This window comes from Macrobrachium nipponense, chromosome 24 (assembly GCF_015104395.2).
Source record: "Macrobrachium nipponense isolate FS-2020 chromosome 24, ASM1510439v2, whole genome shotgun sequence".
Classification (NCBI taxonomy): Eukaryota; Metazoa; Arthropoda; class Malacostraca; order Decapoda; family Palaemonidae; genus Macrobrachium; species Macrobrachium nipponense.
Window position 1 is genome coordinate 14,288,260 of NC_061091.1, and position 17,500 is coordinate 14,305,759.

The 17,500-nt window shown below is 37.8% G+C and overlaps 1 protein-coding gene across 4 annotated transcripts in view; it reads right to left on the reverse strand.

Annotated features, from left to right (window-relative positions):
- LOC135205463 (neuronal acetylcholine receptor subunit alpha-7-like) overlaps positions 1–17,500 on the reverse strand; it is a 179,206-nt gene that overhangs the window by 102,226 nt on the left and 59,480 nt on the right. For all 4 annotated transcript variants that reach the window (XM_064236116.1, XM_064236115.1, XM_064236114.1 and 1 more), the window contains exon 5: positions 17,103–17,283. In XM_064236116.1, coding sequence (XP_064092186.1) covers positions 17,103–17,283 — 181 coding nt within the window. The remainder of the gene's footprint in view (positions 1–17,102; positions 17,284–17,500) is intronic.

The following is a 17,500-nucleotide window of genomic DNA, read 5'->3' on the forward strand; positions in this document are numbered from 1 at the left end:
TTTCCAGCGTCCTAGACCATCGCACTCTCTCTCTCTCTCTCTCTCTCTCTCTTTCCAGCGTCCTAGACCATCGCACTCTCTCTCTCTCTCTCTCTCTCTCTTTCCTCCAGCGTCTCTAGACATCGCACTCTCTCTCTCTCTCTCTCTCTCTCTCTTTCCAGCGTCCTAGACCATCGCACTCTCTCTCTCTATCTCTCTCTCTCTTTCCAGCGTCCTAGACCATCTCTCTCTCTCTCTCTCGCGTCTAGACATCGACTCTCTCTCTCTCTCTCTCTCTCTCTTTCCAGCGTCCTAGACCATCTCTCTCTCTCTCTCTCTCTTTCCAGCGTCCTAGACCATCGCACTCTCTCTCTCTCTCTCTCTCTCTCTCTTTCCAGCGTCCTAGACCATCTCTCTCTCTCTCTCTCTCTTTCCAGCGTCCTAGACCATCTCTCTCTCTCTCTCTCTCTCTCTCTCCCAGCGTCCTAGACCATCGCACTCTCTCTCTCTCTCTCTCTCTCTCTCTCTCTCCAGCGTCCTAGACCATCGCTCTCTCTCTCTCTCTCTCTCTCTCTCTTTCCAGCGTCCTAGACCATCGCACTCTCTCTCTCTCTCTCTCTCTCTCTCTTTCCAGCGTCCTAGACCATCTCTCTCTCTCTTTCCAGCGTCCTAGACCATCGCACTCTCTCTCTCTCTCTCTCTCTCTCTCTCTCTCTCCTTTCCAGCGTCCTAGACCATCTCTCTCTCTCTCTCTCTCTCTCTCTCCAGCGTCCTAGACCAACCATCGCACTCTCTCTCTCTCTCTCTCTCTCTCTCTCTCTCTCTCTCTCTCTCCAGCATCCTAGACCAACCATCCCACTCTCTCTCTCTCTCTCTCTCTCTCTCTCTCTCTCTCCAGCATCCTAGACCATCGGTCTCTCTCTCTCTCTCTCTCTCTCTCTCTCTCTCCCGCATCCTAGACCATCGGTCTCTCTCTCTCTCTCTCTCTCTCTCTCTCTCCAGCGTCCTAGACCAACCATCGCCCTCTCTCTCTCTCTCTCTCTCTTTCCAGCGTCCTAGACCATTCCACTCTCCCTCTCTCTCTCTCTTTCCAGCGTTCTAGACCATCTCTCTCTCTCTCTCTCTCTCTCTCCAGCGTCCTAGACCAACCCATCGCACTATCTCTCTCTCGTCTCTCCAGCATCCATCGTCTCCACTCATCTCTCTCTCTCTCTCTCTCTCTCTCTCTCTCTCTCTCCTCATCGGTCCTCTTCTCCTCTCTCTCTCATCTCTCTCTCTCGCTCTCTCACCTCTCTCTCCAGCGTCCTAGGACCAAACCATGCCCTTCTCTCTCTCTCTCTCTCTTTCCAGCGTCCTAGACCAATCGAGTGGCGACAGCTGCGCACACGCAAATGTGGGCGCGTGTTGTTGCAACGAGAGCATATCGAATTCCCTACCCAATAAAAATAAAAGGAGCAGCTTGTCGAGCTCAAATGACAGCGAAACAACAACAATCAAAAGGAGCAGGAGTTTCATCTTCGAGTGGAGCCTCTGACACAAGTTACCGGCGAGAAAGACGACCCCCTCGTAATTCGAACCATCTCTTCAGACTCCTAATTAATACGAGTCGCCTTCTAATCCCTCTACCAATAACTTCATCTCTCTACGCCTTCCTATAATTTCAGCCCGCTCCTCGGGAAGTTCCGGGAGGAGGAGGAGGGGGAACGCGAGGGGAGGGGGGAGGAGGAGGAGGAGGAGGAGGAGAGGCAAACAGGCGAGATCAAATTATCGAAACTTATCTAAAGGACGGGGGAAATTCGGAACAAACATTTCCCTGCGAGAGATTCTTGTTGATTCACCGGACAACCTACAATTGCTATTGCTACCACCACCACCACCACTGCTGCTGCTACTATTTACTCTCCAGAAAAGCATTCTTCATCTTTTCTATTTCCTTTCTCCCGACTCTCTTTCACCCTTTACGGGATGGCTCCACTTCGAAGTCATCGGCGTGAGGGGTGGATGGGTGGGGTGGTGTGGGGGGGGGGGGTGGGGGGGGGTGGGGTTGGGTGGGTGAGGGGCTGAAGACAGAGGAAGGGACGAGGAAGGGCGCTTGAGATCGGCCTAACTTCTGCTAATTCGTTCGATGTACAGCATTAAATCAGAGCTGTTAATGAAGTTACCTTCTTTGACTTATAAGCTTCCTAGGGTTAAAGGAGGGAGTAGGCGGAGGGAGAGGTGTGGCAAGAGGAGGGTATGGGGCCTAACGAAATCCATACCACCTGAATTTTTCGGACAGGGTCCTGGGGTGAAGACAAGGACCTGGAAAATTTCCCAATTAACTCTTGTTATTTAGCTCACGTTTCGGACGTACCTATAAACTCACTAGGGACAACAGCGACACCCGAAAATAATCTTGCAACCCAATTAAGGGCGAAATGCATGATGCTAGTTGTAATGATATGTGATATCACCAGATACCTAGTCTGAAACATCCATCGGAAATGACTACGTCGTGATTAAGAAATAAAAAATGAAGTAGAGGTGTAACCAAGTTGATGATTAAATAATCTACCGCCGGATGATGCTCATTTCTTTCGAAAGATATCGATACAATGCGAAGAGAATGCTGCAACAGGTATATTCAAAATCATCAGTTTTAATCTAAAAACAGAAACACATTTTAAAGGCAGAATTAATTTTATGATAAATGCGTACTTATAACCGAGTTTAACCTGGAACTTGATTTGAAAAGAATAACTAAATAAAATAATAAATAATAATAATAATAATAATAATAATAATAATTCAACATCGAAAACAGAGCACTGGGGCAAATATCTGAAAACCAGTGAAGACGAGTGGCTAAAGAGTGCATGGGAGAAGGACTAATAAAAGCAGACGAGGACCCAGAAATATACAGAGACAGGAGAAAGACAGAAAGAACAGAAGACTGGCACAACAAACCAATGCACGGACAATACATGAGACAGACTAAAGAACTAGCCAGCGATGACAATTGGCAATGGCTACAGAGGGGAGAGCTAAAGAAGGAAACTGAAGGAATGATAACAGCGGCACAAGATCAGGCCCTAAGAACCAGATTATTGGTTTTCAAAGAAGGTACGATAGACGGAAATTAACCAATCTCTCCCGATCTGTCAAGGAAAGTGCAATACTGAAAAGTGAAGAAACCATAAACCACATAGCAAGTGAATGCCCGGCACTTGCACAGAACCAGTACAAAAAGAGGCATGATTCAGTAGCAAAAGCCCCCCTCCACTGGAGCCTGCCTGGTGCAAGAAACATCAGCTACCTTGCAGTAATAAGTGGTACGAGCACCAACCTGAAGGAGTGAATAGAAACGATTCACGCAAAGATCCTCTGGGACTATGGTATCAGAACGGATAGGGTGATACGTGCAAATAGATGCAAAGACCAGACGTGACGTTGATTGACAAGGTCAAGAAGAAAGTATCACTCATTGATGTCGCAATACCATGGGACACCAGAGTTGAAGAGAAAGAGAGGGAAAAATTGGATAAGTATCAAGATCTGAAAATAGAAATAAGAAGGATATGGGATATGCCAGTGGAAATCGTACCCATAATCATAGAAGCACTAGGCACGATCCCAAGATCCCTGAAAAGGAATCTAGAAAAACTAGAGGCTGAAGTAGCTCCGGGCCTCATGCAGAAGTGTGTGATCCTAGAAACGGCACACATAGTAAGAAGAGTGATGGACTCCTAAGGAGGCAGGCTGCAACCCGGAACCCCACACATAAATACCACCCAGTCGAATTGGAGGACTGTGATAGAGGAAAAAAAAAAAAGAAAGAAAAAAAAAAAAATAATAATAATAATAATAATAACTTGATTTGAAAAGGATAACTATAGACTAAATAATAATAATAATAATAATAATAATAATAATAATAATAATAATAATCAAATATATACACCGATCTTAACCCTGAATTTGATAATGACCTCTATAGGCGCTCTACTAGCCTGTTTAAGTAGCACGGAAAAAGCCGCTATTCGAAAAATAGAGAAGAATGTCTACAAGTGTAACGCTGCTGAAGTAGCCATTACCTTTAATAAAGTATGCTTGAGAGAGGGTCTGCTTCCTAAATAATAATAATAATGACTTTAACCACTAATCTGTGCAGATATACTTTTATCTTACATTAAAAAGAAAGGTCGTGCAAAAGCCCCATACCCTACTTACGTAACTAAAATCACTAACGAGTACCATACAAGTCTAATAAAACACTCTTTCACGGGAAAAGGATTTTTGTAATATTCGGGAACAAATAGTAGTAATCTTGTTGAGAGCAACATTCTTCAATGTCGAATTCTTTTTAAAACACTTCATTTATTAAATAAACAGTAATATAATCTGTTCTAGTAGACCTCATTATAAGACGTTGAATTACTAACAATATACCCGACTCTTTAAAGGCTAAAACGAAATGATTAATTTATGGTTCCGTTCTAGTAGTAGTATCAATTTTTAAACGGCTCTCTACCTGCCCTCGACAATTCAGTTGATTAAAGAGAGAGAGAGAGAGAGAGAGAGAGAGAGAGAGAGAGAGAGAGAGAGAGAGAATGTCAGCTTAGATGTGTGTCGCAAGGAAGGCCTAATCTCTCTACTATGAAGAAGAGAGAGAGAGAGAAAATTATGTGAATTTAACGACTGTTCCACTACAGAGGCCGCAAACCCAAGACGATATATTTGGACTAAACTGTTGGTGCTAAGATTGACCAAAATTGTCATGAAGAGAAAAAGATATATAGGATGCTACGTAAGTTAGCTTCTTGTCGTGCTTTCATTCCAAAACATACTTATGAAGACAAGAATTGTAAATTAAGTATATGGGCTTTAGTAATAACCTTTGTAATGAGAATTGCAATATATTGATTATATATATATTATATATATATATATATATATATATATATATATATATATATATAACACATTTATATACATAACAATACATACATTATTATATATATATATATTATATATATATATATATATATATATATATATATATATATATATATATATATATATAGATATATATATATATATATATATATATATATATATATATATATATAGGGTGATTCGATTACATGAACATTTCATGTTATTCGACTTAATTTCACAAAGAAAAAAATCATCACAAAATTTTAGCTCCTCCCACAAACTGAAATTTTGAGATTCAACAGATTTTACCACCGCTTAAATGTGATCCATCTGTTAACCTTTAAGTCACAAAATGTACATTTAATTAAACTGAAAAAAAATTCGTATCACTGATGAAGATTAGAGTGCACAATTTGAAGGGTTAGTGTTACAGGTTGCTCCACAGTAACATTCTGGTAACGGTCTGAAACGGTTACTAGCTAGTTCCAGCTTTCCATTTCCGTCAAATAATAAAATGTTTTTCAAAACAGAATGTAACTTTTTTAAAGAAAAAAATAACAACTCAACGGAACTCAACTACTGGCACCAGTGCCTCACGGTCCTAGACTACGAACCTGTTATTAATTGACAGTTCAAATCACAATCAACTGACTAAAATAACTTACGTACAGAATTCGGGAGAGAGGGAGGGGGGGGGTGGGGGGGGGGGGGGGGGGGCGGTAGACAGAATCAGACAAATTGAAAACACGAAGAAGGCTCAAACCACATTCTAATTTTAGCACCAGGTGAAAAAAAAAAAAAAAAAAAATAGAAAGCATTTTGTACCCTACCCCACGGAAGTCTGTTCTGGATCCTCGGCGTCCCCCTCCCCCACCCTTTCCCTTCACAAGCGGCAAATGGGATAATTTGTTTTTGCGCACCAGAAATAAGTGAGAGATTGCATTCTTGCATAACTGACATGCAAGTAATTGGTTTACTGTTCAGGTATTGCTCTTGTTTGAATACACTTCAGGTTTGCTATATGCGTTCTGACTACCTGCTGTACAACTCTCTATTTCAGTACGAAATGAATATCTCCTATATACTTCGCGCGTGAAGTAATTTTTTTGATGGCACCAATTTGCAAAAGTGATTAGCAAGCGGATATAAGATAAAAAAAATTGTCATACATATATATATATATATATATATATATATAATATATATATATATATAGCAATATTTATTTCCTTTATATCCAATTATTGAACATTTATAAATTGGTGCCATCAAAAAAGTGTTTAGTAAGTGGATATAAGATAAGAAAAATTATTGTCATACCCATATATACCAATAATTTTTAATTTTATATCCAATTACTGAACACGTTTATAAATTGGTGCCATTAAAAAAGTATTTAGTAAGTGGATATAAGATAAAAAAAAATAATTGGCATACCCAGATATAGCAATATTTTTTTTTTTTTTACACTTACTGAACACGTTTACAAAGTGGTGCCATCAAATAAATGATTTCACGGCCGAAAAAGATTTTTTCTGAGATATTTATTCGTACAGTAACTAGACTTATGAGATTAAGGATGAACACTGCAGGGATAAATAAAATCTAATGGATTTTCAAAAATAGCCTTTAACTACGTAAGTTTCGGGCAGCAGTTGGAGTCTTAAAGAATAATTAATGTCTGTCCGACTTACGCCATGACTAGTGCGCACCTCCTCAGGAGTGGCTTAAAACATAAATTGCAAGAGTTCTCTCACCGTGGAAAAAGGAAACTCATCTATCCAGCTGTGGGTGATGGATGCTGCAGGTCGGTAGTAATTACGTGCAAAGTGTTGGAAATTACATACATAAACTTTCCTTAGATTCTCGGTCAATGTTTCTTGTAAATGAAAATTTTTACAAGAGCTTTCTATTTTTTATCGCTTACTCGGGGAGTAAGCCAACGAAGTAATTTTTTGTTTTTGTTGTTGTTCTTTCTGTGGGGTAGGAAAGCTCTATGGAAAAGCCTAAAAAGGTCTAAAAAGGTGTTTCGCGTTGAGTTAAAGATACAGGAATTTTAGGATAGGATATTTATGATTTATTAGACTGAAAATGTGAAAAATAAATAATGTGCATGTTGAACAGTACATAACAATGATTTCTAATAAAATATAGCGTATTTATTTTAATTTTCGTTGTGAAACAACGCGTTATTTGACCACAGATTTTATCACGTGCCCCTAGTAAGCTGGAGGTCGGATCACGCCTTGAAATTATTTAGGCCTAACAGAATTGAATATTAAAAATGATAAGTTTCTTTCCCTTAGGACGTGAGACTGGGAAAAAATATGATAAAACCGTTAACGTTCACAATATGGAATGAGCTGGTAATTGTGTTTTCAAGCTACTATTGCTTGGTTATGTCTAACGAATTTTAAGTTAAAGAACTAAGAATTCGTTATGAACAACACATACAGGCCTAAAATACTTGACATTTACATTAACCATTATATATACTATCGTGCCTTTGTAGCCCGTCTCGTAAATAACGCAATGATACGAAAATTTAAGCATCATAAAGTTTTCGGACTTTAAGTTAAACACGAAAACCTCAAAAACTAACAAATAAGAAAATGGTGTGACAATTGGGGAACACTTGACAAGTAACTGAATTCATACATTTCTTGATTCCATAGAAGTCCTGCCAATACCAAAGCAAATGCTTTACAGCGAATTCACCTAAGGATGTATATTATATATTATATATATATATATATATATATATATATATAAATATATATCTAGTATACTATATATATATATATATATATATACATATATATATAAATATATATCATATTATATACATACATACATGACATACCATATATATATATATATATATATATATATATATAATATAATATATATATATATATATACATATTATACATACCTACATACATATTATATTTATATATATATATATATATATATATAAATATATAAATAAATATATAACCAAGGGGCAGGCAGGTGACGACCACGAGATACATCAAAATCAGGTGTTGACTGAAGGAAACAGGGCCAATCTACATAGTTTTTTATTCCAACGTTCGTAATAACATTATTACATCTTCGGGAATCTGTCAATTAATTAAAATAAATAATATTATAAAACAATCTTAAATTTTACTAAAAAATTAAAAAAAATTGTAAAAAAATACTAAAATTTACTAAAATATACAATTACAGAAAAGTTATTATTTAAAAGCTGGAACATTATATATATATATATATATAAATATATATATATATATATATATATATATACATTATATATATAAATAAATATATATACATACATACATACACATATATATATATATATAGTAGATACATATATAGTAGTAGATCCAGGTATATTAGTATATACATATGTATTATATATGAATATTCGAGCAGCTGCTTGTACATCGTCTACGCACAGTAGTAATGTATATACATATATATATATATATATAATTATATATATAATTATATATAGTTATATAATATATATGTATATATATATATAATATTATCATTATATATTATATATATCTGTGCGTGTGTCTGTATGCGCGAGCACGTTTACAAGCGGACACTGTTTATTAAAAAAAACAAGAAAAACAAAAACGAAAAAAAAACACATACAAGAAACATTTCTAACATCAAGCGAAAAACACGAATACTGCAGACACCAGTTCGAAATGTCTTGTTATCGGCTAACAATAATGGGTTTCGGTAAAACACTGCTCACAATTTTCCATGTGATCTTTTACGTGGCACGCTACCCCTTTGAAGAGAGAGAGAGAGAGAGAGAGAGAGAGAGAGAGAGAGAGAGAGAGAGAGAGAGAGAGATGATAACCTATCAACAGTAATATCATACATACTACCAATCATGCCATTCTGGTAACTCAACAAAAATATAAGCTAAAGAGAGAGAGAGAGAGAGAGAGAGAGAGAGAGAGAGAGAGAGCACTGTTAAATTAGCTCTCAGTTGATGGTAACCTATCAACAGTAATATCATACATAAAACCAATCACACCATTCTGGTAACTCAACAAAAATGTATGCTATGGAGAGAGAGAGAGAGAGAGAGAGAGAGAGAGAGAGAGAGAGAGAGAGGGTGTGGGGGTTTGATGGAATATTTACTCATCACATTATACATTACAATGTAAACAAATTAAACACAGGATTCACACATTAGGGCGAGTCCCAGACATCATTATAGGATGGAGTAAAACGAAGAAAAATTGAAATAAGTCTTTAAAATCGCAATTATTATCATAATGGAAGAGCTATGTGGGAAAAATGATAAGCTATAGACATCATTATATTTACTGCGATTACTATGTCACGTGGAATGTAATAAAAATGTGATAGCCGTGAAAATCAGAATTCACAATATAAAATTTTTTTAAAAACTACTTAGCAAGTAAACATTCTAGAAGAGAAATGTAGAGGTAATGTTAAATCTCAAGATGGTGGTGTTGTCATATTTTATGGTGAATGCTGGCAAGCTTCCTTAGAATATCCTATCTAAAACGACCCGATTCCTAAAACAGCCCTTCTACCGCCAGGTCACACGATTTCGACGGTCATTACCACATTCATTCCAACCGGGGGGGAGGGGAGGGGGTCCAGTTCACCCCAACCCGGATTCCATCTCTATACAGGAGTATCTCATAAGGAAGGTCCGCTCATTTCCATTTCATTTCCCACAGGAATCTCATAGACGAGATAAGGAGACCGTGTACGGCGCATTCGTACGAAATCAAGATTCATATCCCAGGATTAAACGGATCCTGGGTCTTTTGGGGAAGATGACGCAAAAGCCAACCTCCACCGGGGGATGTCAATTCCTATGCTTATGGGGCAGAGAGATGCCACTCTCTGGTTTCGTAAAACCCGGAATGTCTCTACGAAATAAGGAATTTTCATTTCGCAATCGAAGTACAGCTACCTATAAAAGGACGGGAGTGTGGTTTGCAGAAAGGCCACTTTCACTGATATACACGGTAAATTGTATACTTTGTTTTATTTAAAAAAAAAATGAAAACATAATAAAATAAAACTTCACTGCTGCGAAAGAGAACATAAATAAACTCCTTAAATTCAATGTTCCGATCTTTATTTTCCTAGTATACTCTATTTCTCCAACCACGAACTATGCCAATCTCCAGTTTTTTTTTTATTTCGGAAGCTTCAAAAGTCGAAATCTCATCCACTTTACAACGTAACCTAAGAGGCACACTGCAAGCTCTAATAAATCTCAGGCATTGAATATTTCCTCCTCTGGCAGCCAAACCTTCAAGTCTACCTTGCTCCAGGTTTCTAAATTCATTGAAGAACAGATCCTGTGAGATCTCGGAAAAGAAACTTTCTAAAGTCCTTCGCATCTCGTCTCGTCTGACCCGAGTGCAAAGGTCCACACCAAGCCTCTTAACTTCCACGCCTCGCCATCGCTTAAGGGTCACTACTATGAAAGAGGTAGAGGTATAGCATGAGGCAGACTTTTAATCTGTACCGACCATCCGTACACAAGACGATCTCGTCCAAATTCTCGTAGTTCAGCCAGAGTTCGGGCCTATATTTTTGAGGTGCAGAGGCCTAAATGTAATCAACGTAATTGAGCCTCGTTGGTTTCAATTCCCTAGGCCCACGGTACTTCTCTCTGTGCTTCGGATTTTACTTGGCTTCAGTGGCCCTTATCTTCATACATACACCTGAAAACTCAATTTGAAGTAATGTGATCTCGCAACTACGATCCCCTCAACTCTCTCTCTCTCTCTCTCTCTCTCTCTCTCTCTCTCTCTCTCAATTCCATTTCGAAGAGCTCCCTTTTATCTACGGAGCCGCTCCCTTGCCTCTTCTTGTTTGCCAAGCCAGTTACGGTGTTTACCATAACAGTGATGTGAGGGGGAAAGGCGGTTTATTTTTCTCGCTCTGCTTCCCTTCGACGAATTCCATTTTTTTTTTCTTTTGAAGGAAGGTAATACGCAATCGTAAAAACGTCAGTGAAAACATCCAGGCAACATGTTTTCTTTCGGAAACGCCTGGTGAATTCAAGGTTGTCTTACGGCGACGTCGAGATCGGAGACCAACATCATTCGCGAGATATAAAAGAGAACTTCTGTTTCACGTTCCACGCGCGTTTTGTGGTCTGTGATGGAAACGCTTTGATGTGGGTAAACAAAGTAACCGCCTCTGTCCAATTATTCACTCTACACCGAACGCTAACAAAGAACGAATGCCGATTCTACTCGACAAAATGACTTGGGTTATTGTACTAACATCTGCTATCACATCACACAGATTTCTTTGTAATAATATTATACGCACTGCAGGTAATATTCAAATGAACGAACAACGCTGAAGAAAATGAATTGGTGGCTATTTACGTATACTGTACGATGAAAATCTCAGTAACCGTGCACCGTTTTTAATGACAAGAGCAATGAAATAACGAGGAAATAAAATGGAACCAATAAATTTTGCGCATGTGAATAAGCTGAAATATTATCTATTGACGATTTGAAAACAAAATGGTAATGTTGCATTAATCGGTTTCATGGCTACATGGATGTCTAGCGCTTACAGCCTAAGGTCAGGCAATTGGGCGAAGCAGGTTATTATTCAACGCCGTAATGAATATTCAAGAAATGACAGAGAATGAAGTGAAATACTGACAACGAACGAACCAAGACACTGCTCGACGTAATTATACTCTTGTTTTTTTCCATCTGTCCATCCGCCTGTGGTGTCTTCGCAGGGTAACATTGCGTCCAGGGCTTTAAATATTTACGCTAAGTGTAAGTTTTAGGTAAATAAAAGGATATCTGGGTGTACATTTGCAACTGAAAAGTGTTCTAATAATTTACTGTATGCGAGTTACACCGTTAATATTCGAAATAGGATATTATTATTGTTGTTGAGTAAACTGAATGAATGTAATTATCTAAAGCCCGGGACACAGTGTTATCATACGCACACACCACAGGCGGGTGGACAGATGGAATAAAACAGAGTATAGTTAGCCTACTATACTAAGAACAGCTATCACGTAGATTGCCTAGTCATAGTATATTACACAAAAGGCTAAGGAATCAAATGGTCAGTATTTAATTTACCTATACATTGAAGCCAGATTTTATAATAGATAAAAAACCTTGTTTAAGTTTTAATGGAAGAACTCAAATAACATTTGCTATCCAGTATTAACGTCCAAAATGGAAACTAATCAGTTCAGCATATATTGAAAAGATAAAAGGCTAAAGGTCAAACAACTGGACCACGTAATGAATAATCAAGATATGACAGACTGCGAAGTTTGATTTTGATGTTCACAAACAAATAAAAGAAATGCGAAAACTGAGTTCTCTGTACATCTTATAACCAAGTTCACCGAAAACAGATCTATCTTCTGGTGGTCTCGGTATAATACTGTATGATCTGCGGTCATGAAACTTGAACCACGGCCCGGTGGTGGCCTGGCCTATATTGTTGCCAGACGCACGATTATGGCTGACTTTAACCTTAAAAAAAAATAAAAAAACTACTTAGGCGACAGGGCTGCAATTGGGTAAGCTTGATGATTGGAAGGTGGATGGGCAACATCCCAATTTGCAGCCCTCTAGCCTCAGTAGTTTCTAAGATTTTAAGCGGGACAGAAATAGTGCGGACAGACGGACAAAGCCGGCACAATAGTTTTCTGAAACACAATGCCAACCATCCGAAAACAGACTCCTATATCTTGAATTGCTCTGTGGAGATCTGCAACCACGTGACTTCTTTCCCTGCTACCAGATAAAAATTATACATATATATATTATATATATATATATATATATATATATATATATATATATATTATATATAACACATTATATGTATAACTGAATCACGAAAGTTTGGAACATGATAAATCCATAAATAAAGGTATAAGCCACGAATGAAAAATAAACAACGGAGTTTCTGCAAGATCTTTCGGCGTTCAACGTCCTTTACTAACGTTGAACGTCGAAAGATCTTGCAGAAACTCCGTTGTTTATTTTTCCTTCGTGGCTTATACCTTTATTTATTATATTATATAATATTCAAATGTATTCCATATAGGAAAATGAAAAGGAGTTTACCTTAGAAAACAAAAATACCCAACAGATTCGCCCTCCAATGGACCTCTTCTTGGAGTGTTTATATGTATTGTTGTGTAAACTATATGATAATATAATAAAATATATAATAGAATATAAATATATATATTATGCTTATATAATATATATGTATATATATATAATATATATATATAATATATATATATATATATATATATTATATAATATATATTGTATATATATTAAACGTATCCCGTCCTCTGTCGACTCAACCGGATGCGAATATGCCACTTGATTACCAGCAATTTATTATTGTATGTAATAACTAACATTTATCCATCGGCAATGAAGCGGTTTTGGTCCACTGAATTATTGATCATTCGCAGCGTCATTTTGTTCCAATTAAGGATGAAGCTCTGACATTATGACGCATTTCATGAAAGTGATCAGTGACGACCATCCTCCCCCCAACCCCCAACAAGAGGGGGTTCGTACTCTAATGCATAGAAAGTTTCAATGTTCATTCCTGTTCACTTTAATTGACCCTTGCACAGGGAGTCCATAAAGTCCCAGTACCATTACAAACAATAAATAATTGTAATGGCACTGGGACTTTCTGGACACTGTATATTGCATCCTGTTTTTTTATATAAAAAAAATTAAAAAATGCACAGAAGTTTCTTCTGCGCAATAAAGTTTTCGGTACAACATATAATGCTGTATAAAACCATCAGCTACGACCGGCAGCGTTTCAGTTGCTTCCCAGATGCGGTAGAATGAGGGTGCGTCCCACACCCCCAGAAAGAGCTGCCAGATGCACGATCCATGGCTAACTTTAACCTTAAATGAAATAAAAATACAGTGGCTAGAGGGCTGCAATTTGACATGTTTGATGATTGGAGGATGGGTGATCAACATACCAATTAGCAGCCTTCTAACCTCTATAGGTTTTTGGATCTTTGAGGGCGGACAGAAATAAGTGCAGACAGAATAGAGTGCGATTATGGGTCAAGAACTAAGATGTCAGTAGAAATTTCCTACCTAAACATTAGCCTATGAAACATAGGTCGACATAAAATCTACCTATATGGATGTTAGGTCATACAAGATGATTGTTGGTGTTATTATTTTTTTTCTCAAGATTTTCTTATTATTTCTACAAAAGATTTGTTACTTTTTTCCATTTTTATATTTCTCATTTATGTTATTATCTAAATCTTCAGTATTATTTCTTTGTCATTACTTTTCATGAATGGGGGGAGGGCATGACCCCAGGTGCCCCCAACCGCTGGATCCGCTAACTTATGACTACAATAGATTTGTTATTTTTTCCCATTTTTATATTTCCCATTTATTTCATTAACTAAATCTTCAATATTATTATTTTGAAATTATTTTTCATGAAGGGCGGGGGCACGAGCCCAGGTGCCCCATCCGCTGATTTTTTTTTTCCAGTTTTATATTTCTCATTTATGTTATTATCTAAATCTTCAATATTTATTTTATTTGTCATTATTTTTCATGAAGGGGGGGGGGGGGGGGGGTTGTTGCAAACCGCTGGATCCGCTAATGCGCTAACTAAAGAATTCTTCATGTGCTTTGTCTCAAAATCTTTCCTAATGTAAAGTGGTATTACCTCAAAGCATGAAAAAATTAACAAGTACTTAATTCAACTATATACTTTAAGAAGCGCCCGGACTTTTTTTAAAAATACTTTTTCGGATCTAAATATCACATTTAATATTAGTTGGCTAATTGAATCAACCGTCTATTCATTCCCCCCCCCCCCCCCCCCCCCCCCCCCCCCCCCCCCCCCACCCCCCCCGCCCCCCCCCCCCCCCCCCCCCCCCCCCCCCCCCCCAACCCCCCCCCCCCCCCCTTTTTATTTTAAGTTATTCTCATTTTTACTGTATTCCTGTTTTTAACTTCGTTTTGTCATAATTTTCACTGCAGAAAAGAAGGAAAAACATTAAAATTTACAAATGATGTAGTAAAAAATAAAACTAAAAATGAAAATAATAAAAATTGTAATAATAATAACATTCAATATGAAAGCGACTACTTCATATCTTCCATATATATATCACCTTTTCACCGGATCAATCCTCCCCCAAACAGCTCAGATAAACTCAATAGACAGTTAAACAAACAAACAAACACACACACACACAAAAGGCCATTAGCTTATTTAGGATTACCCACAACCGCCTGAGAGTTGAAAGCGCCATTTGAACGTCTTTAAGTCCCTTTGGCTTCTTCCCCCGTATTCAGAGAGAGCGAGTTGTTTGAGGGACCGAGTGTTTGTAATCTGTTTGCAGATCCTCATTTCAAATTCCGTCTGTGTAATAGTAGTACAACCTGGGAGCAGCTTCAAACCGGCAAGGGACTTCAGAGCCAGATGTCTGCTACCTCGGGAGGGGAAACATGACGCAACATCGCTAACAGAAGGTACCTTACTGCGCTCCGCGTTTGCTGTGATGTTGAAAGGCTTTTGCCGTTATCTGCCTCAACTGTTGATTACAAACGTCATGTGTGTGTGTGTGTGTGTGTGTGAAGTAAATAATGCAATGATGTCTATTTTAGAGGGGAAACGACAGACTTTGTATGATTGCTTGTATTTACAAAGTATTAAAATCTTTTTATACAGAGAGCGACTATAAATGAACGCAAAGTACTTTAACCAAATGATAGATGCTAGAAGTGACATTCCCTATTTTTCTATTTTTATTGAATTCACACTATTATACATTCATTCAAAAATTCTCTAGAATGTGCTACCTTTCCAGCTGGGAACTTGGGATACACTTGCTGGCCTCTCTCTCTCTCTCGGGAATAAAATACCGGACACTTAAATATTTACTTAATCTGGTATGATATTTAAACAGCTGATTTGCAGCACAGATGTATATCACTGTCTATACACACATACACACGGAGTCACTGTCTATCGTGGCTTCCGAAGCTGGTCACGGTTCGAATTCTGGTCAGTGCAGAAGCAAATATCAATAATATTTCCCCTCTGGGTGTGGGGTATCCCGCAAGGTATGGTGAATTCATCGTGAAACGATAATTACGTGTGGCTCAGTATTTGTGAATACGGAAAAGTAACGCGTTTATAAATATATATCTTACAAATATGTAATGTTAAGTGAAATCACATATCACGGCTTGCTTGGAGACAGGCTGAGCTGTAGGGGCAGCTTACTTGAACGAAGGAATTTGTATACGCAAGCAGTTTAACCGAGAGATCACTCACCCTGTCTTGAGGCATGTACATTCGTTTGTACAGATGTTACAGGCCTAATAGTCCAAGGTACTTGCGAAAGTCACATTCTTTTTCAGTGAATACTAAGAAGAAAGGTGGTACACGCCGAGTGTCGGGAGAGAAAGCCCCATCGTAAAGGTAGGACATATTTTGTAAAGACTTAGAAAACGGTTACCTTTGAAAAAGAGAGGGAAGTGTGAAATACTCTCTTTACGTGAATACTTTGAAAAGAGTGATGTGTGTAGTTTATCTTTTATCCATTATTATCTTTATTACAGATGGGTCCTATTCCATGGCTAATTTAGAGACGGGAATCTCTAACCTGACTAATACGATGAACTTATTGACATTTTGGGTCTGGGAGTGAATTCTTAGTCAGGAGGGTAAATGTTAACTTACTGGTTTCTTTATGGGCAGATTTGGGGTTTTCTGTCATTATGACTTGTTAATCATTTTGTTCTATTTTATATTCAACTGCTTTGGGTAATAAATAGTATATTTTTATACTTACGAGATCTTAATAGCCTAACGACATGGTTGCAGACAGAGGGACCCACTTGACGACAGTAAGTTTTTTGAATATTGTGTTGTTTTTAATTAAAAAGGGGGGCGGGGCTGACATATATATATAAATATTATCTATATAAATATAGTAAATATATATTATATATATAGTATATGTATATATAATATTTATATATATATATATATATGTACAAACACGCAGAATTTTTTTTTTTTTTTTTTGTTTTTTTTTTTTTTTCAAGTCTCAAAACCCAGACGGAAACCTACGACCAACTTACCTTGGAAGAATCATAGGTCCAAGAGCCGAACTTCATGTTGCACTTCTGGTCATCGAAAGGATACCACGTGATGTCTATTCGGCAGGTGGAGAGGAAGATGCCCGGGGGTATGTAGGTGCACATGCCCGAACTCGTGACGACGACGTTGGTCGGGTACGTGCTCGAAAACCCCTCATCCGCACTGCAAGGGAAAAAAAAAAGGTAAGTATACCTCAGTTTAACCAGACCACTGAGCTGATTAACAGCTCTTTTAGAGCTGGTCCGAAGGATTATATTTTTTTTTAGTTACGGGACCTACAGCTTATTGTGAGATCCGAACCACAGTATATCGAGAAATTATTTTCTAATCACCAGAGGCAAATTCCTCTCGTTCGGCATTGGCAGCAACGTGGAGCGAA